We start from the raw sequence: 23000 nt of genomic DNA, 5'->3' as shown, positions 1-23000 counted from the left end.
TCAGATGTTAAATAAATATCAGAGCTTGCAATTTTAAAGATCCCTGGAGCCATCCTATAAATGCAACCAATCCTCGATGGTCCTATATCTTCCACTAGCTCAGGAAAACTGCTTCATTGGTCATCAGTTATCTCATTTATTAAATGGAAAGATTAAAATCTATATTCCCAATTATTTTTCAGCTTTAAAACCCTGTGATGCTAAGGTTAAATTATTGGACATCAACCACTCCTCACAAGGACATATTAGAATCTATGCCAAGAAATTAAATATTTAAAAATACACCTATTTTTATAAAGCAGAAGTAAACAATTAACCAGAGAAGCAAATGGACACATGTACATGATTAAGGAATATAGCTTAGAGCAAGCAATCTATGACATTTCCTTTCCTTGCTAAGTTTAAAGTTAGTTTTTAAAATGTAAACAAAAACAGAAGCAAACTTCACTGTTCTTAAAAATCTTTAAAACAAAAAACAGGTGTAACTAATTAACAATAAATGTGTCATTTTATTTTATTTTCCAATGCTCTCAAAGCTGAGAAGAGAAAACAAGATGCAATGAAGAGAAGGTAAAATGCCCCAGGCAAGCCTAATGCCAACACAGTCCTTCCAGTGTAAGACGCATCCCCTCTCAAGCTCCCTATCACCATTCAGATATAATCGTTTCAGGACAAAAGCAATTACTCTACATGCTCTTCAATATCATCTGCTCCAGATTCAATCAACAAACATCATGTAGCCACACACATATGGAATCCCACAATTTTACACTCAATGCTTGCTAAATCATGTTTGAAAGTGCAATTAAGTTTATTAGAAACTAACAATGAACTTCAACTGACTCCAGAAATAATACTTTTTTAGAATTACTGCCTACCTACAGATACTTAATTATATCAAGAAGTAACAGGAAACATGGGCATCTGGATCTCAGATTTGAATTGTAAAAGTTGAGCATAAAATTTCCTAATAATATACTCAAGAACATCAAGTCTGCAAGCAAGTATAATAAAATCTAAGGCTCCCTTTTTAAAGTATACTTTCCTCAAAATATCAGAACTCCAGGAAATTTCTGTTTTATCTGGAGTCTTTACTCTCCCTCAACTCTGTATGAAGTATAGACAAGGTGATAAGTATCACTAGATATGTCACTGGAAGAGTTCCATTTCTCACTGCTCCTTCACAGAAAAGAAACAAGTACAATACCCTCAAAGAGGTCACTAAAAGCTCTTGCTTTTTTCACATTAAAAGTCACTAGTGTAACCTCAAGCAATCACAGGAGCCAGGTCTGTTCTGAATCCCCACCACTTTCAAAAGTTGCTTTTAAACATAATGGCATGCTTGCTGGAAAGCACACTAGTCTCATGACATGAATCTTGGGCCAAGACGTCCCAGACAGCTTGAGCTTGGATAGATCTGTAGTCTGTCCTCATCTGTGAAAAGGAATGTACTATATGATATCTGAGGGTAGAAAGTTCAAAAACATCAGGATTAATTCATTTTGCCAACTTCAACAAACTTTCCTAAAAATATAGCTTTTAGCTTCAAATTTTTAATATCAAATTATTTTCTTACCTGTTTTACCAACATTATTAACATGCTGAGTTTTTAAAAAAAAGAATAGTTAATTATAGCACAATTCTTATGCCAAGAAAGATTAAAGATCTACAGCTTGGTGGACCAGAGCATTGCCCAGGTGAGAGGAAATAAGAAAATAATGAAGGAATATAGTCTGATTTTGAAAAGGAGGGCAGGCCAACTATGTTTATTCCTTTATATAAGAAGAAAAAAGAAAAACTTCTAAATAATAACACACCATTAAAACTGAAAAAGTAATTGACAATCACTATCAGTTTCCACAACTTTCAATCATTCCTCAATTTACTGCCATCTAGCAGCGAGCCAAGGACTAGACTAAAACTACTCTCTGAAGGCAACCCATGATCTCCCACTTGATATCACTGTGGTCTCTAATACTGTGAATTCTGGCTCCACTAATTATTTCCTAAGTGATCTTGGGAAAGTTCCTTAACTTCTCTGACCTAAGTTTCATCACCTATAAAATGAAATCTTATAAGGGAGGCTGTAAGAAATGCATTAATACATGTTAGGAGCTTCCAACAGTGGCTGATACATTGCAAATACTCCATCAGTGGTAACTAATACTACATTATTTCTAATTACTTCCTCCCTGAAATCTCCCCCGATTTCACTTAAGTCACCCCTTTCTTAGTTATCTTCCCATCTCTCTAGCCACTACTCAGTCTCCATACTAGATCTTTTGTAACAGCCCAGCCTTTGATGGTGGTGCCCCACCTTCTCATTAGCATTGTAAACTCTCCCCTACCATTCACAAATACCCAACACACTGTACTATAATTACCTGTCACACCCAGCATTTCCCTGTGCCTCAAGGCCTCTGAGAGAAGAGATAGAGACTATCTTATTGTTCACTGAGGTAGCCCCAGCACCCAGTGCAGGGCCTGGCTCAAAAAATGAATGGATGACTGAACTCTATTCTCTCTAAGTGATTTCATTCACCATCTCATTACTGACAACTCCCAAACCCTTATCTCTAACCAAGACTCTGCAGTCTCCAAAACCTGCAATTCGGAAGGCCTGCAGCTTAGACAATAGAAAGAATAGAGGGGTGGGAGGTGGGATAGAGAATAATGCAATAGTCTACAAAAGAACAATGAGTAGTTAGGAATTTTTTTTAATTTTTAAGAGCTCAAATTCTAAATAAATTTTGAAAACAGAGCTGATAGGTTTATTTATATACACTGATTTGTTTTTGATTGTTTTAATTATATAGAAAACCTTTCAAGTTTTATACTTTTCTAGTCTTAGCAAGACAACTCAAAAAATTTTCCACTAGCAAAGTAAATGGTACATAGCACTTAGAACTTAAACAGAATCAAACCTACCTTTTTTTTCTAAACAAACCACTCAGCACCAGTCATTTCAAATGAACAGCAAAAGTAATACTAAGATACTCAATTCACTGACAAAAAAATCCATCTCTTAGATAATATCCATAATATTCATGCAGTAGAAAAAATCCTAACTCCACAAATATAACTATGACTGTATTTCAGAATTATAAAACTGAGGGGAAAATTCATTGTTTTATAAAATACTACAGGCCCAGTGCACGGATTCGTGAACCAGTGGGGTCCCTCGGTCTGGCCTGTGGGATCAGGCCAAAACCGACTCTCTGACATCCCCTGAGGGATCCCGGATTGCAAGAAGGCACGGGCCAGGCCAAGGGACCCCACCAGTGCACAAATCTGTGCACCGGGCCTCTAGTCTATAAGCCTAAGCATAGGTCCCTCAGCCTGGCCTGCGGGGATCGGGCCAAAGCCAGCTCTCCGACATGCCCCGAGGGGTACTGGGTTGCCAGAGGGCACAGGCCAAGCCGAGGGACCCCACTCCAGGCCTCTAGTCTATAATAATAATAGCATAATATGCTAATAAGGCCAGACAATCTTCCAGATGAAGCCAGGGCTGCAAGGGAAGCCCGGGTCCCATGTGCCAGAGGGAAGCCGGTGCCGGCAGCAGGGGGAAGGAAGGCCTACACTTGCATGAATTTCATCCATCGGGCCTCTAGTATGCATATAAGATCTTTGGTTAACCTCTACTCACTTTCCCCTCTTCCTCCTTCCCTCTGAGATTCATCAATCTGTCCCATGTTTCCATGCCTGTGGCTTCCACTCCTGCATTGAGCGTCTGCCCCTTGGTGGTCATTGCACGTCATAGCTACCGGCCAGTCAGTCGGCCGGCCAGTCGCTTAGGCTTTTATATATATAGATCATAGTATGATTACTGGTTACTTATCCAGCTACAACAATGAATAAAGATATGCTCCCTTATAAAACACAATAATTAGAGTGGTAATCGTTCTACTTACATAAATTTAGTTTTGTTGCTCTATTGCAGGCCTACAGTGGACTCATGCAATGAGGGAAGCAGGGAAGTGGAAAGACTGTGATTCTGATTGATTCAGCAAGAAAATCTGTCAGGGAGGCACCCCCCAAAAAAGCCACTTCTATCTCTAGCCTGCATATTCTTATTGATGGGCAAGATCTTCACTGATCCAGATTCAGTAAAAATCACTACTCTAGCAAGGCAAAGAATTCTGCCAGATTTCCCCAATGTCTCTTGTACCAAAATAACCACGAATACTTCATAAAATACCAGGAATGTTGCCAAAAGTCAAATAAACTTCTACCTGAGAAATGTATAAATACACATAATATGAAAATATTTTTTTAAGAGAAAAGGTCCTACTTACCAAGGGCCTGAATGAATGACATCTGCTGCCAGACTTTTTGTGAAACCTTGTAAGAATTCTTAAAAATATGTTATCCCTATTTAGCAGGTAAGGAAACATAGTTTGAGGTTAAATGCACCCTAGCCGGTTTGGCTCAGTGAATAGTGTTGGCCTGTGGACTAAAGGGTCAAGGGCACTCTCCCCCTCCCTTCTGCCCTCTCTAAAAATCAATGAAAAAATATCCTTGAGTGAGGATTAACAACAACAAAAAGAGGTTAAATGGCTTGCCCAAAGACTCTCAGCTAGCTGATAAAGGCAGCTAGCATGTGAACCTACACCATAAGCTTTCCACTAAACCCCACTATGTCCCTGGACTTTATTAAAAAATACTGAATTTGCCGAAACCGGTTTGGCTCAGTGGATAGAGCGTCGGCCTTCGGACTGAAGGGTCCCGGGTTCGATTCCGGTCAGGGGCATGTACCTTGGTTGCGGGCATATCCCCAGTGGGGAGTGTGCAGGAGGCAGCTGATCGATGTTTCTCTCTCATCGATGTTTCTAGCTCTCTATCCCTCTCCCTTCCTCTCTGTAAAATATCAATAAAATATATTAAAAAAAAATAAAAATAAAAAATACTGAATTTTCACAGAATCAATATTTTAATTCTAACTTAGAAAGCACCATTGGAAGAACTCCAAACATGGTGGAAAAGGTTAGAAAGAGAACCCTTGGTGGAAAATGTTAGAAAGAGAAACTTTCATAAGAGTTAAGTACTTTGTACATAGTAGATCCACCATAAATTTCCCTTAAAATAAGTGAGTAATGGGTGGGAGGGAGGACTACCAGCTATAAATATCTCAGAACTCTGGTATAAGACAGGTAAAAGTTTCCATCTCAAGAAATGTCTACAGTCATTAGGTTTAGTATTGTTACTAGACCTGTTTAAGTGTAATAATGATAAAATCATTGTTTAAATATGATTTTTCATTCTTCCTGTTTGGTGATGCTGTCTTATAAAGGCCCAAGTACTTGGTATGAACATGATGAAATGATGTGTAATCAACAAGGATGCTAAAGATAAAACTCTCAGAGTAGTGAAGCAAATACTTCCTTTCTCTGCAAACAAAATGTCTGAATCCACCTCTTGAAAAAACCAGCTCTATTTATACTCACTCTCCTGAAATGGCACAGGCAGCCTTAGAAGGACAAGTTTATAATAAATCTTTGTATTTGGACAACACTGTTGCTAAGCATCTTCAAACATTCAGCAGAGTTTATATAATTCATGTCTCTGCTAGATAATTAACATTTCATGCTTTCCAAAAAAGTGTAGTATGCTTATCTAGGTTGATAATTTAAAACATTATAAATTTTGAGAGAATTAATAAAAGGCTATGTAACTAATTCATTAGAAAGGCAGCCTAATCCCAGGAGGAACACAAACACAGACATTCAATGTCAGGATGTGTCAGAGTTGAGCTGGTAAACAGCTTGTGAGATAAAACATTTCAAAATTCAGCTGCTTTCTACTTTAAAAGGTGAGCTACAAAACATTAGGCTTTTGGACAAGTCACGACATACAAAACCATGCTCTAGTGCAGTGGTCGGCAAACTGCGGTGGCTCTCGAGCCGCGGTTTGTCGCTCTGTTGACTAATGAGTTTGCCGACCACTGCTCTAGTGCAAAAGTTAATTATAAAGGAAACATAACATTTGAAAATAAGTTTCACACCCAACTGTCAACATTACCATTATATCTGCTCAGATAAGAGATCCAAATGTTGAAAGCAACACTACTGTAGCATTTCCAACTTTCATATCATTGAGACCGAGGTAAAAGTTAGGGAAACTATTTAGTAACACTGAAAAGAAGAGAAAGTTGAGAGTAAGCACATTGTGAAAGGGCGGGGAGAGACCGACTCCATGTTCCCTTTGTTCCATATCTTCCACCTCGTGGAGTCAGGTTCCCGCCCTAGAACCTCTCCAAGAGCCCAACCCACACTTCTGAATTAGCCAATAGAAATGCAAGGGGAAGGTAAGCTGCGCCCTGCCCCCATGTGCAACCTGATCCCGACCAATCAGCAGAGGCGACACTACCTCACCCCTCCTACCTCTCCCAGGCCCCCTATAAATCAGTGCCTTTGGGGGCTGACTCTCTCTCTCTCTCCACCTCGCCGCTGCGCCGGTGGGTGTGTGTGTGGGACTGAGCTCGAGCTAGCTCGATTAAAAGGCTCTTTGCTTTTGCATCGGACTCGGCTCCCTCGTGGTCTTTGGGAATCACGAAATCTGGGCATAACAATTGCAAGAGGCAGTGTCACTCTTCCAGGCTGTGGAGGAGACTATGAACCTTCCATCCTCTGAAAAAGCTTGCACACAGGAACATATACGAACCACAGGGAGTCTGGCCTTTTGTATTGGCATCCTGCAAACAACCTTTACATTACAAAAACAATCAGGAATATAGTTCACGTGGATTTTGTGAAACTTGGAATCACTTCACTGTATGTGATTACCAGGCATCTGTGCACCACATTTTTTGTTAAAAAGGGCAGAGGTTCCCTGATTAGAAGGCGGCCCCGAAGAAGGAAAACCATCAGACAACCAAAACCCAAAAGCTCAAAGAGCACAGAGGTCCACAAACCATAAGCAAGCAAATGTTCCAGGGAAAACCTACATCTATATGTTTATTGGTATTATTAATTCTTAACTGTTTCCTTAATTGTGGCTTTTCTATCTTTCAGAATTGTCTTATTTAAGTTTTATTCAAAACCATTATACATACTTGCAGGACAAACATGGATGCTCATTTTTCCTAGAGCAGGAGTTAAATGATATAGTCTGGAATAGTACATAATTGCCATGTAAAAACTCCAGGAAGAAATTAAAAACTATCAGAGGTAGTCAGAGAATTACATTCCCTAAATTTCATCCAGCTATTTAAATCAGTTATGGATAATCTTCGAAACTCATAGAGCTTTGAAGATTATCCATAGAGAGCTGTTTGGCCTAGATCAGTGTGGTTCTCAGAGTGGAATCCTCAGACCAGCAGCATTAATGCAACCTATAGCTTGATAGAAATGCAAAACTCCTGGCCCCCACCAGAATCTAATGAACCAGTAGGAGGGGACCCAGAATTGAATTTTTAACAAGCTCACACAGGTTTAAACTGGAGCACCATAGGCCTAAATGAGGAATTCAAACCGCTAACAGGCAAATGCAGAAATGGCTGCTTCACAATCACTTGGGAAACAATGTAAATACTGTTTCCAGTTCCCCACCTCCCTTAATCAAGCATAGGGAGGGGGCTTACCCGTGTGTAGCTTCCCAGGTGAACATGATGCATAATGAGGTTTAAGAACCAATGTCCTTGGCTCTTGAAGTGTGGTCCCCCGAACACCGCCAGCAGCAGCAGCAGCTGGGAACTTGTTAGATGTTCCCAGGCAAGCAACCCAGACCTACTGAATCAGAAACTCAGGAAGTGGGGCACACTGGCCATCTATTTACTAAGTTCTCCAGATGATTCTGACACATGATAACATCAGAACCTCTGCTCCAAGTGATCTGTCCTGAACTGGAAACATGTGAAAGGAACTATAATCCTGTGGAGAGGAATAAATCTCCTCACAGATCTGGAGGTCAAGGTGCCATACTTCCCAGATATGCCAGTGGGCATTCTCAAGCTGTCCATTTAAGCACAGCATGATTTTGAGCAATGAAAATGCCTCCTGAAAAGCACTGGTTTAAAGCAGCTGAGAAATCTTATCCGTGGAAGTCAATAAGGACTAGAAATGCTCAAGTGAACAGCAGCAGTTATCAAAGGTGGCACAGAGCAAGTCCATCTTTTTTATGGCTCCTATAAACAGTAACCACTGTTTCCTCAGCACAGAGCAAGGATTTCTGAAGGTAGAAGAGGAGAGGAGATGAGGCTCACCAGAGGGCTAAAACCAAAACTCAATTCTAAAGCTAATAAACATTTTGCCAAGGGGAGTAGGATGGTAATCAAGTCTCCCAGTTTCACATCCACTTCAGATCAAATACTTCTTGGGCACCTATTATGTACCAGAAATCATGAATATTGCTTCCAAATATCAAGATGTCACCAGAACTCTTTTTTAATAAAACAATGATTCTAACTTTGTGTGCAACTCTAAGGTCAATTCAATGATTGTGACTACTTCAACTTGCCCAAGGAAACTTACGTTAAAAAGTGGGGAGAGAATGAAGGGTACCAGTTCAAACTTCCCTAGGTAGTCATTTTTAAAACACTGAGAGCCATCTAATCATCCCCTAACTCCTCTAAATTTAGGCAGGATACAACATGAAATGTTCAATTCTTTTTATTTATAACTAGGATAGTGGTTCAAATTTACCAATTTACCATATGGCTGAGTTTTTTCTTGCTATGCCTACAATGCACACATCATAATTTATGGGGATGCCCTGTATGTTCAGGAAGTGGGATATACTTATACCTGTTCTACAGCAGTTGAACATAATTCTACTATTTCTAATGCTTCTAGAATTTGAGTTGTTTTATCTTGCCTTCTGAGCTACACTATTAACCAATTTTATAATTTACTCAAGTCCTTAATAAAAAATTATAAAATTGTTTCAATATGAGAAATTGCAGTTAACGTCACCATTAGTCTGCTTTGTCACATTATTTCTAAGAACACTGTGGAAGAAAACCCTGGATAAAGCTCCGAAGTTCAAGTCATTCAGACAAACATTACAAAAGAGAAGACAATGAGGGACAGAAGGGCCCACTGTAGCAAAGTGACCAATGAGGCCAGGCCAAGTTAGTGAGTCACTTGAGTATTCTTTGTTGTTTTCCCCTCTCCTTTTTCTAATTCTTCCTGTCCTTCTCCGTGACCCCTCAATTTCTTTCTTGTTCTCCCTTATATCCAGGGAATGTCATATTTACAAGTGCACTTAGATAATGTGTACCACAACACCCTCAATTTATAAATGAAGAAAACTAAGGCTCAGAAAAGACAAAGAATTTTCCCAAGATCACAAGCCTGATTTCAAAGGCAGTCTGTCCAACTCTCAAAATCCATTTTCTACTATACCTTCCCTGACTCTCTAGAAAATCCCTTGCAAAAATATTCTAGCACAATGCTCTTAAGTTGTATTCTGTAATATAGTGAGAAAGCACCACACAACACAACATAACGCCAGCAATAATTTAAGACAATATCCACAAAACCACATATTTTTCCTACTGGACTCATTAATTATAATACTCATCTTTTTAAAAATTACCTTCTCATAATCTGATTAATTGCTAAATTAGGGTAAATAAAAGACCAATTTAATACCTGATCATTTGAAATTGTAAGTCCCATTAACAGTAGCTAATTATTTATTTACTGCTTATATATACCAAGTACAACTTTTTATCAATCTATTATCTATCTATCTATCTATCTATCTTTCTATCTATCTTTAGGTTAGAGGCCTCTCTCCTCCCCATATCTGATCCTTTCACACCTTTTCAATTAAATGTAAGATTGTTAAGGACTAGAAATTTCTCAAATTTTCTTGCCATTTCCCTAAAGTTCTTGGGGTAGTAAAGTGCCTGTGAAAGTAGATAGTCCTATTGACATCTGGTACGTGACTTAAATTTTCATTTCTCTCTTGAAAGTCTCAGGATACAACTTAATTTCTGGACTATACTTACCTGTGAAAAAATATGGGTATTTTCTGCTGTATATAAATTGATCCTTCCCTTAGTTTCATATATAAAGTAAATTTAAAAGCCTTATACCACTCTAACAAAAGTCTGTTTTATGACTTAATTACAAGCATGGATTTAGAGTAAGATGAACTAGAGTTTAAACCCCAGCTCTGCCACATACCAGCTGAGACCTCTTGAGTACATGATACTCAGATCATAGGGCTGGTGTAAGGATTGGAGGAAAGGGTGTTGTTTTCTCTTCCACACCTTCTCATGCCCTCATTCTGCCTGTAGAAACTCTTTTACTTTTTCTTTAAGCTTCTTTTCAGATGTCACTTTTGCTATATAACCACAGCATTTCCTTTCCCCAAAGGGAAGTCACTACATTTCCCATAGTTTTTTGAGTATGTACCTCACTGTGTGTTTACAAATCTCTTTGCTTCATCAGACTGTTTAAGTAACCAAGAGCTGCCTAGAGTGTGTACATAAGAAAACCATAAACTATTTGATAAAGGATGTTGAAGAATGAATCCTTGCCTAGATGGGCAAGTCCAAAGCAAAGCCTATGTAAATACTACAGGTTCAGTTCCAGACCAACCCAATAAAGCCAGAATCTCAATAAAGCGAGTGGCAATCCCTTTTGCTGGTGAAGAGGCTTGCCTTCAATTTGTGAAAAACACATCTGTGAAGTGCAAAAAAGCAAAGCACAACAAAATGAGATACGCCTGTAACCCAGACACTTCATTATTACCTAATGGAATGAAGGAAACAAAGTTATCCACTGATACATCTCCTTCTTGGTCACTAGATAATTCAGTTCCATGGTCAAACCCACCATTTCTTATAAAGCACAAGAAACTAGACAGAAAGGGCTTTGTCCTAGACCAGAATGTACCAGGAGAATGTTTACATTTGCCTTGTGTCTACATAACCTGTAGTCTCCCCCCTTATTGTGAGTCCTTTTCATGGAAATCATAATGATCAAATAGAATAAAATAAAACTGATTTTCTCCACCAAAAGTAAGATATTGAAAAACTCCTAAGTATATCTTTCAAGTTTTCCTTTCCCACTCATTTTTCCTTCTCCAAGCTCTTTTCATACATGCAATCTGGCCAGATCAGAAGGACCAATGCACTAATGGAAGGGTCTTCAAAGCCAACTAAATTAGATTAGCTATGAATCAATGACTTAGAGGTAAAAGTAACCATATTTCTGTACTAAACCTCTAAAATAATTAAAATTCCAACTCAAAAATTCAATTTTTCCCATTACCTCAAGGGTTAAACTTTTTATTATTATTATTTTTAATCCTCACCAAGGATATGTTTCTTTTTTTAAAAATATTTTATTGATTTTTTACAGAGAGGAAGGGAGAAGGATAGAGAGTTAGAAACATCAATCAGCTGCCTCCTGCACACTCCCTACTGGGTATGTGCCCGCAACCAAGGTACATGCCCTTGACCGGAATCGAACTTGGGATCCTTGAGTCTGCAGGCCGACGCTCTATCCACTGAGCCAAACAGGTTAGGGCCGAGGATATGTTTCTTAACTGATTTTAGAGAAAGATGAAGGGAGAGAAACAGAGAGAAAGAGAGAGAGATGTGAGAGAGAAACATCAATCGATTGCCTCCTGAATGTGGACTGAACTGGCAACCTAGGTATGTGCCCAGACTGGGGATTGAATCTGCAACATTTTGGTGTATGGGATGATGCTTCAGCCAACTGAGCCACCTAGCAAGGGCAAGAGTTAAACTTTTTTAAAATATTGGATAGGTCACAAACTATAAGAAGATTATCGACAACTGAAAAAAATTCCTCCAAAATATGAAAGGACTTAGAAACAAATGCCCATATCAGAAAAAGAAATAAATGTAAGAATATAAGATTACTGGCAAACCAGAGATGTTTTGAGATATGTGCCCAGCCTTTAGAGATTACCAAAGAATAAATACCTGCTTTCAGGAGGGAAAAAAAAGACCAACAGATATATTTCAATAAATTCTTACTTGCCAGATCAAATATTTCAATATCTTATAAAAAAAACTGTCCCAATTAGAATACCTTTTATTGACTGAAATTACTCTGAAAAATTGCCCAAATATGAAAAGGTGTTAAAGGTTTCCAAAGTAACTATAGTTATGCCATGGTGAAGTTCTTAAAGTCAAAGAGCCAAGTGAATAATACAGTAGGTCCTCGGGTTACTTTGGAGATCCGTTCCTACGGCGCAACGTAACGCGATTTTCACCATAAGTAGGAACCCACCTACATAAGCACCTACATCACTCACATGGAGCACATACACAGCAGTAATGAAGTGAAAGAGTAAAAAAAATTTAAAAGAACGATAACAATTCCTGACCTTTACTTGTGGTAAATAAATAATAAAAAACATAAAGCACATATGTACATACATCAAAATGATGGAACTATTTTTTTTATAAATAAACTATAGGCCCGGTGCACGAAATTCATGCATGGGGGGGGGGTCCCCTCAGCCCAGCCTGCACCCTCTCACAATCCTAGACCACTGGCTCCTAAGCGTTCACCTGCCTGCCTGATCAACCCTTACTGCCCTTCCTGCTGTTATGGTCACCCCCAACTGCCCCCCGTGCCAGTGTGCTTGCCCCCAACTGTCCCCCGGCTGGCCTGCTCACTCCAAACTGTCCCCCCCACTATCCTGATCACCTCCAAATGACCTCCACTGACATCCTGCTCATCCCCAACTGGCCCCCCTGCTGGTCTGCTTACCCCCAACGGCCCCGCCCACCACCAGACTGATCACTCACAACTGCTGTCCCATCCTGGCCTGATTACCCACAACTGCCCTCCCCTCTTGGCCTCTAACCGCCTCTACCTCAGCCGCGCCACCAGGCTTTGTCCAGAAGAACGTCCGGAAGGTCTCCTGGAAGGTCTTCGAGTCTAATTAGCATATTGCCCTTTTATTAGTATAGATACAGGCCTGGTGCATGGGTGGGGGTCGGCTGGTTTGCCCTGAAGGGTGTCCTGGATCAGGGTGGGGGTTCCCTTGGGGCATGGGGCAGCCTGGGTGAGGGGCTGAGGTCCATTTTAAGGCTGGTCAAGCCCCCCAGTGGGGAACCTCACCCCATGGGGGTGTGGCCAGCCTGGGTGAGGAGCTGAGGGCTGTTTTCAAGCTGGCCACGCCCGCTGGTGATCCAGGCTCCAAGCCCCTCCTTTTCTGCTTTTTCTTTTCAGCGCCTCCTTGAATGAAGGCCAGGGTGGAAGCAGTTATCTGGGATTTATTTATCTTCTATAATTGAAACTTTGTAGCCTTGAGTGGAGGCCAGGGCCAGCTGGCAGGAAGCTTGGCTTCCTCCATCGCCAGGGGCAACCCAAGCCTCCTGCTCGCTCCAGCTCCGTGGCCGCTGCCATCTTGGTTGGGTTAATTTGCATACTCACTCCTGATTGGCTGGTGGGCGTGGCTGGTGGGCATAATGAAGGTATGGTCAATTTGCATGTTTCTCTTTTATTAGATAGGATGGGAGATGGTGACGTAACCACGAAACGACGTACGTCGAGTACGATGTAACCCGAGGACTGCCTGTAATGGCCCTTGAGTTTTCAGACTTAAATATTACTTTAAATATCACTACCACATACTCTGAGGCATAGAATTATCTGGTTTTACTAAGTACTTTTATAGCACTTCAACAAATACAAAGCTGATGCTTTGTATTTAGATTTTTGCAGGTACCCTAATTTCCATAGCATAATGTTAATAAATACTGTCATCATTAACACTACCATGCATCCGGTTACATGTCCATGTGTATGTGTGTGTGTACACTTAAGAAAAGTCTGAAAGCATATCCTATCTAATAGAAGAGTAATATGCAAACTGACCGTCACTCCAACACACAAGATGGCCGCCCCCATGCAGTCAAAGATGGCTGCCTCCATGTGGTCAAAGATGGCCGCCCCCATGTGGACACAAGATGGCTGCCACAAGATGGCCGGCAGGGGAGGGCAGTTGGAGGCGATCAGGCCTGCAGGGGAGGGCAGCTGGGGGCAACCAGGCTGGCAGGTGAGGGCAGTTTGGGGGGACTGGGCCTGCAGGGGAGGGCAGTTGAGGGGGACCAGGCCTGCAGGGGAGGGCAGTTGAGGGGGACCAGGCCGGCAGGGGAGGCAGTTGGGGGGCACCAGGCTGGCAGGGGAGGCAGTTGGGGGGCACCAGGCTGGCAGGGGAGGGCAGTTAGGAGTGACTGGACCAGCAGGGGACGGCAGCTGGGGGTAATCGGGCTGGCAGGGGAGTGGTTAGGGGATGATCAGGCTGGCAGGCAGAAGCAGTTAGTGGCAATCAGGCCAGCAGGCAGGCGAGCAGTTGGGAGCCAGCTGTCCTGGATTGTGATCCCACTAGGATCGGGCCTAAACAGGCAGTCGGACATCCCTCGAGGGGTCCCTGATTGGAGAGGGTGCAGGCTGGGCTGAGGGACACACCCCCCACCCCCGTGCACGAATTTTGCGCACCGGGCCTCTAGTATACTATAATAGTGGTTTTTTGTTTTTTTTTTAATATATTTTATTGATTTTTTACAGAGAGGAAGGAAGAGGGATAGATAGTCAGAAACATCGATGAGAGAGAAACATCAATCAGCTGCCTCCTGCACACCTCCTACTGGGGATGTGCCCGCAACCAAGTTACATGCCCTTGACCGGAATCGAACCTGGGACCTTTCAGTCCGCAGGCTGACGCTCTATCCACTGAGCCAAACCGGTTTTGGCAATAGTGGTTATTTTTAAGAGGTACAGTTAAGGGTGATTTTTATTTTTTACTAGAGGCCCGGTGCATGAAATCCATGCATGGCCAGCGATCAGGGCCAATCAGGTTCCCTGCCTCCCTGCCTCCTCCTTCCCTCGCTTCCTTAGTGCCCTGCCACCACTGCTGGTCGCCTGCCATGTTCCGTGCCGCCCACTGGTGGTCAGCACATGTCATAGCGAGCGATCGAACTCCCGTTCTCCTGGTCAAACTCCTGAGGGGAAACTTTGTATATTAGCCTTTTATATAGATAGATAGTTTCCTGAATTATCTATATATTTTTCAATAAATATATATTTTATGATTAGGAAAAAACCTATTTTCATTAAGAAATGAGATATAAATGATCAGTATGTAAATAAACCAGAGTTATTAAATCCAACAACACAAACTAACCATACAGCAAATCAATCTCACCTGATTCATTACACAAGGCTTTCAAGTCTGCTCCAACGTATCCATGAGCACTGTTTGCCAACTGTAGCAGCTCGGCTTCAGTGAGTACATGCGGTACCTTTCGAAGCAGTTTCCGAAGGATATCTAGCCGGTCCTGAGCATTAGGAACTCCAATCTCAATCTCTTTATCAAATCGTCCTGGTCGGCGGAGTGCAGCATCCAAAGCATGAGGACGATTTGTGGCCCCAATAACTAATACCTGTCCTTCACTTCCTTCCTAACAAAATAAAATAAAAACAAACTAATTATTCTTCTACAAGTAAAATACACACTCACACACTATAAAGGCAAAGATAGATGGATCCAACTGTCCAGGCTGCTAAGTCCTATCCCTTACACTTTTATTATTCATCCTACATTTTCCAAAGCTTAGCCTAAATGATCCCTCACCTAGTTTTCCAATACGTACCATTCATCTATCACAAGTATGTCTCTCCCACATCTAGCATCTTACCCACACTGTTCCTATGAATAATAACATATATAACACCCTATCATATAGTTATTTTAATTTGAATATTTTAATTGCCCTTTTCCCCTACTTGAAAGCAAAGATTATGGCCTACAGATTATTCAAATAGAAGAGATCTTTTATAGTTGTCAAAGAGATCATTTTCAGAAATGGACTCTTTTTTAAATTTGACAATTTTTTAAATTCCTAAAAACAGAGACAGCAATATAACCAACACCAGAGTACCAGCCACCTTGAAAACGTATGTACTTTAACACTCTGAGAATCTACACTAGTAAAAGAGAAACATGCAAATTGATCGTCCTTCGTGATGCCCACCAGCCAATCAGGAGTGAGTATGCAAATTAAACCAACAAAGATGGCGAGTTAATTTGCATGCGCAGTTGCCAAGCGGCCAGGGGCAGGGCAGGATGCTTGCATCGTCACCATGGCGACAACGCAGGCATTCCGTACTGCCCCAGCAGCTCCGGGCCTCTGGGCAGCGTGGGAAGGCAGAAAGGCGGCTCCAAAGGCGGCTCCGAGCAGTTAAGAAAGCAGAAAGGCAGCTCCGGGCCAGAGCAAAGGCGGTGCCAGCAGCCAGGGGAAGGAAGGCCCATTCTTGCATGAATCTTCATGCATCGGGCCTCTAGTGAAATTATAAATAACTATGATCATGGCCCTAGCCGGGTGGCTAAGTTGGTTGGAACGTTGTCCCATTCACCAAAAGGTTGTGTGTTCTATTCCCAGTCAGGGCACGTACCTAGGTTGCAGATTCGATCCCCAGTTGGGTGATATACAGGAGGTAACCCATAGATGATTCTCTCACATTGATATGTTTCTCCCCACCTCCTCTCTCTCTCTCTTTCTCTCTCTTCCCACCCCCTTCCTCTCTAAAAATCAATAAAAACATATCGAGTGAGGATTTAAAAAAAAAAAAAAGATCTATGATCATGATCAGCCACCTATAGAAAGTATCCAAATTTAACAGAAATGTGATTCAAAGAAAACTCAAACCTATCAATTACACTGGATGAGCCAACAGAAAATGGATTATAATGAAGCCACGAATTGTGAATTTAGAAGACAAAAATACAGGTCCTTAAACATCTGTGTCACATGCTTCCATTCCTACCCAAAGGCAAGAACACCAACCCAAGCAGGCCTGTCCCATGGACAGAAGAAAAGGCAGCTGTGACTCAGTAATTAAGATACTCCAACACAGTCTTTCATGTGACTTCTTACTCACGAAGAATTCTAATTATAATACAGCTATTCATATATATATGCCTTTTGGGTGAAAATAGAGTCATCCATAAAGCTGGTACTTGATCAGCTTAATAATTATATTTATTACAAACAAACTAGTACCCCGATTTATACATCAGTCTTATGAGTGTTGTTATTGTGGGTTGTCAGTCCTCACAAACCATCTCTGAAATACTAACACTGTATTCTCCAGCTTTATAAACTGAGAACCAAACCTGAGTGAGACAAGATGATCACATTTAGGTGCTCCCCAAAGACTGAGACCAGGTGGTCATCTAGCCTCCCCCAGATGGCAACCCTTCTCTTGTGTCACTCTTAAAATTATAACACATTGTTAGCAAACAATGGAGACTTAATACTAAACCTTCACGTTATTTTTGCATGTTCAATTTCTACCTATAGGAAGTAAAAACCAAAAGGTTCTAATAGTCTAGTTTTTAAAATGCAAAAGGAGGACCTGGAATTACATACTTTTAAGAATTTCTTTAGGTTCTAAAAAATAAGTTCTGCATAAGTGTATTCTTCTGGTAAATGACTGTCAGGATTATATATATATGCCGTCAGAGTGATAACAAGGTAAATTCCTTTTAAATGTTGCACAATACATTACTCTCACTTTCTTTACTTTCACTTGCCCCCAAAGAATCAATTTATACATGGCTATAAGACTTACTCAAGAAATTTCTTTATAAATTCTCCTAAAATTTAACCACTAAATCTTTCTTATGATTTTTGTTTCAGGTTTTTAAGTTAATAACATTTATTACAGAAGATATCCATTGTTGTATATTATTTTACATGCTAGAAAAAATGCCAGGTTATACTATCCCAGCAGTTACTAAGAAATCTGCCAAAGAAAATTATATTATGGTCCTTTCTTCTAGTGTTTATAGCTAATATTTTACCCTAGAATACCCCACAATTCAAGAATTTGATAGTTTTTGCTACTATATATACACAAATGATTAAAAATCGACCCCTTCCTACACAGAATCAATGCTGGTGCTATACTTACTGAACCAATACCATCCATCAGTGTTAGCAGTGAAGCTACAACTCTTTTTTCCACTTCATTCTGAGCCCCTTCTCTTTTTGGGCAAAGTGCATCCAGCTCATCAATAAAAATAATTGATGGATGCCTAAAAACAAAAAAATAAAATGAATTAGCTACTATACATTTAATTTTTAAATTTGACATGTGACGTCACATTTAGGATTTAGTTAATATTAAAGACAAAGGCAACAAGATGTTAAACTGAAAAACCTTAGATGAATTCTAGCCCAAATTATTAACTCACCGAAATTACATTCTAGTGGATTTGCCCTCAATTAAAAGAAGAGCACTGAGAACAGTCTACTGCTCATGAGATGAGTCTACGCCTAGGCAGAACTTGCCCACTAATGCCTACTGCATTGTTATGCCTCAATTCAGAAGCAGAGGCTAGAGATGTCCCTGGGAACAGGATTAATGTCCAAGGGAGCAAAATTAGAAATGCTGTTACTTTACCAATTAAAAAAAAAAATGCTTTCACCCTGGCTGGTTTTGCTTAGTGGATAGTGTCAGCCTGCAGACTGAAGGGTCCTGGGTTCGATTCCGGTCAAGGGCAGGTACCTGGGTTGCAGGCTCGATCCCTGGCCCTGGTCAGGGACCTTGTGGGAGGCAATCAATGGATGTATCTCTCTCACATGATATCAAATAACACTGTCTTGTTTCTCCCTCCCCCTCCCTTCCACTCTCTCTAAAATAATCAATGGGAAAATATCCTCAGGTGAGGATTAACAAAAATAAAAAATAAATAACTTTCATGATAGTCAATGTTCCTATAAAAAGATGTGAATTCTCTCATAAGAGGAAACCTCAACTGCAAGGAATATAACAATAACAACAAAAATATACTAAACAATAAGGTATGCCCTGGTTCTCAAACCTTCAGTATTAGGACCACAGACTACTTATTTTATCTACTATAAGTAGGAAAAAAATACTTCAAAAATGGAAGTTCTTTCGAAAAGAGAGCAATTATTATGATAAGTTAAATGCCAAAAAAATGATAGAGCATAGCCATATTATAAATAATATTACATTAGACCAAGTTATAGACCATGTCCTAATGCTCCTTGTAACATAACATGGTAAACTAATTTGAGGAATAGTATTCAGTAAGAATTATTGTTAAAGAGCAAAACACTTGTCCCTTTGAAGCAAAGTATAACAAAACAAAGTTTTGAGCATAAAGAGCTACTATAATACAATCTACAAAGGGAACTAGATATACTGACTATACCTAAGTACCCAAAAGAAAATCATAAATTTCTATCAAGAAGTCACATGACATCATATAACAATGTCTTAATTCTTTTCCCTTATGTATTTTTTTAAAATTGAGATATAATTAACATATAACATTATATTAGTTCCAGGTATACAACATAATTTAATATTGTTATTTTGTAAAATGATCATAAGTCTAGTCATCATGACATCTGTTGCCATGTATAGCTACAGCACTTTTTTTCTTGTGATGAGATCTTTTAAGAGCTACTCACTTTACAATTTTCAAACATGAAATGGTTTCATTAACTAAGGTCACCATCCTATGCATCACATCCCCATGATTTATTTCTTTAATAAATGGAAGTTATTAGATACAAATAGATGAGATAAAATGTCATTAGATTTACAACCTATTTCTAGTGCTACCACTACTAGTTTTGTACTATTCTTTCATGCTTAGTATAAAGTGTTGGCATCTCTCCTTTGATTAACACAGCCTTAACTACTAAATTCAAACATGAAAAATATAGAATACCGCAGAGTGGCTTCAGCAAATATCTGACGTAACCTTGCTTCAGTTTCCCCATAGAATCTGTAACAAATAAAATACATTTAAGGAACAACTCTCAAACTTTCCAAATATTTCCAGAATACTTAAAATTAACTTTCCAAAATTATTTTCCAAACTTAATTTGTATATAAATTAAAAAAGAAATCTAAAACATTTCAACATGTGAAACATCCAGACAGAATATAAGCAACCATTTTTTTTTTTTTTTTTTTTTAAGCAACGATTTTTTAAAAACCACATTATGCAGAGCATCTCGGGCACTGAAAGGAGGTGACCTTGCAGCAGGTAACAAATCATCATTAACCAAGATGTCTCAGCACCTGAGCCTCCAACCTTTAAAAAGGAACCACCCAAAGAGAAAGACTTTGGAAATTCAGGGCTCAGAGGGGTCCACACAACAACCTTATTTTGAGCTGTGAATCCAGAGCTCTTCAATAAACCTAAAAAGCCTGCACGGCCAGTATGGCTCAGAGGTTGAGCATCAACCTATGAACCAGGAGGTCACGGTTCAATTCCCAATCAGGGCACATGCCCTGGTTGTGGGCTCAACCCCCAGTGTGGAGTATGTAGGAGACAGCCAAGTAACGATTCTCTCTCATCATTGATGTTTCTCTTTCTCCTCCCTTACTCTCTAACATCAATAAAAATATATTAAAAACAAGACACAAAAAATCTGTAATGGCTTTCGGATTGACAGCCCTTTCACTTTGTGTGGCTTATTTTGATTATCTACATGTAACATAAGAGAATAAAAAAGGCCTCTATGAAACTATTGATAGTGAGGGACACAGTTATATGAAGAGAAAAACATATAAATCGGATTAATAGTGCCAGTTACTCTAGATGGAGCTATAATCAAGGGTCCTGAAATCATCAAATGGTAGACTCTATAAATGCACTCCATGTTCCTTGTTTTAGAATATGTTAATGAGAAAACAAGATAGCAGTTGCAACCAGATTAGTATAGTTAATTTGGTCCTTTCAGAACTGTAGCCATTATCTCATTCTTTTTCAACAGAAAGCTGTTCTCAACATATTTTTTTTTATTAAATCCTCTTATAAAAGTGCCATGAGAATGGAACTCATTTTTGTTAATTATTAAGTTCTATATAATAAAAGTACCCAGAGTTGTTAAATTCACATAGTATTTTTAATATTTTAAGGCAAATTGTGAGGGTTTAGTTTCCTTTTGCTGTTTGCAAAGGCAATGTTTATTTTCTACCTGGCATAGAACCTATATCTGTAAAGAAAAAGAAATAATTGTAAATTATTGCAAAGCGTGCAGTCAACACTAAAGACAAATAGTTTTTAGAGTCACAGATGGGTCATATATTTTGGTTTTTCATTTCAGCTAATTTTGGTCCAGAATTTTATTTTAATTGAAAAGATACTCCCACTTACCTACTAAAACAAAGATTAAATGAAGGAATAATCCAAAGTAAGTGTAGTATTTCTTTAAAAAAATAAGTACGTTATACTGAGGTCTGATGTTTTTACTTGACTATAATTATTACCCATTTTAGTTTTTGTAAACTAATGCTACAGTAATACGATAAACATAAGACTAAATGTTGTTAGTTATTTAAAAACCAGAATTATTCAATGAGTAAGGTCGCCTTACTGTCCTGGGTTTACCTGATATAATGTCAATCTTTCTGACAAGGATTCTGGACCTGTTTCATTTCTAGACATTTACCCCATTCTTCAAACCATTATAATTGGAGCTCAGTAATAAATCTTATCTCTGAAATTGTTTCATTTATTATTACCAATAATAATAACAGAATAGGCAGAGTTTATCATCATAATGTAAGTTTTTAATTTCTAATACTTTATTGTGGTTTTGCAAGATACATAAAAATGCAATTATGTCTGATTTGTAGATATTAAAGAGCTCAGCTAATACAGTAATCTACATGCAACTAAATTAAATCTTTACTATTGAGCCCTAAAAAAAGAATTTAAGTATCCTCCTATATAATAAAAGGGTAATTTGCAAATGGACCAAAAGGCAGAACAACCAGTCGCTATGAGGCGCACTGACCGCCAGAGGGCAGATGCTCAATGCAGGAGCTGTCCCCTGGTGGTCAGTGCACTCCCACAGGGGGAGCGCCACTCAGCCACAAGCCAGGCTGACAGCTGGCAAACACAGAGCACAGTGGCACTGGCGGAAGCCTCTCCCGCCTCTGCGGCAGCGCTAAGGATGTCCAACTGATGGCTTAGGCCTGCTCCCCTGCGAAAAGGCGCAGGCCGGGCTGAAAGGCACCCCCTACCCCCTCCCCAACACCCCCAAGTGCACGAATGTCATGCACCAGGCCTCTAGTATTTAATAATATTGTTTATTCTATTAAATTATGCACCTACTTGCTTATAATTTCAGGACCATTTATTACAGAGACATAGGCTCCAACTTCATTAGCAATAGCCCTGGCAATCATTGTCTTTCCAGTACCTGGAGGGCCATACAGTAACACTCCTCTAGGGGGAGGAATTCCTAGAAGAAAAAGAAGAGAATACTGGGTTCAGCTTTACTAGGTTTCTTGTAAGTGTTGTCATATGACTTAAAACATGAGTTAAAAGTATAAATTTACCTTGCATCACAAATTAAAGTAAGAGTCAGATTTCCTTATTGTTCCCAGGAAGACGTATAACTAGCCCAAACACTGATCTCCAGCAATGACTGTTTCTCTCTCTATAGATCCAACCTGTCTAGGCGCTTTGGTGAAAAACTGGCTGGACACTGTTGTCATGCCCCATTCCACATTATCAAAACAAAGTCCAGACAACAAAAAGCTCATAAAGCTAGCCACCAATCCCAATTTTCAGCATATATGCATTCCTAGGAAAATGTCAATCCAAGGGTTCATTTTATATACATATAAAGGTTCATAAAAGAGGGAAAAGCAGAGAAAGAGATGGTATGCACCAAATACATGCAGAGAATTGGGCAATAACCACACAGAGGAAGCCCTGGGTTTCCTAGGAACCAAGTCAATGCAGATATCTGCACACAGCTACATTTCTGAGAAGTTTTACCCAGCATATCTGAATGTTTGGCTTATTTCTTTACTCATTACAGCTGATCTAACCTGACAAGAAACTTATTCTAGATACAATACAAACAACTGTGAAAGTATGCAATTAAAAGAGGCAAGGCTACAACTAACTCATTACAACCTAAGAACATCTCACTTAACTGGCATCTCCCAAAGCAACTCACACCTCCTATCAAACATACCGCTCAGGAAAGAAAAATA

At 39.7% G+C, this 23000-nt stretch overlaps 1 protein-coding gene across 2 annotated transcripts in view; it reads right to left on the bottom strand.

Annotated features, from left to right (window-relative positions):
* AFG2A (AFG2 AAA ATPase homolog A) overlaps positions 1-23000 on the bottom strand; it is a 256818-nt gene that overhangs the window by 219007 nt on the left and 14811 nt on the right. For both annotated transcript variants that reach the window (XM_080674407.1, XM_080674408.1), the window contains 4 exons: positions 22108-22237; positions 19708-19764; positions 17913-18036; positions 15142-15397 (listed from right to left, as the gene is read on the bottom strand). In XM_080674407.1, the coding sequence (XP_080530533.1) occupies positions 15142-15397; positions 17913-18036; positions 19708-19764; positions 22108-22237 (567 nt within the window). The remainder of the gene's footprint in view (positions 1-15141; positions 15398-17912; positions 18037-19707; positions 19765-22107; positions 22238-23000) is intronic.

Source organism: Plecotus auritus (genome assembly GCF_963455305.1).
Source record: "Plecotus auritus genome assembly, chromosome: 6".
Lineage (NCBI taxonomy): Eukaryota > Metazoa > Chordata > Mammalia > Chiroptera > Vespertilionidae > Plecotus > Plecotus auritus.
Note: the sequence above shows the minus strand (reverse complement) of the source record. Positions and strands in the feature narration are given on the sequence as shown.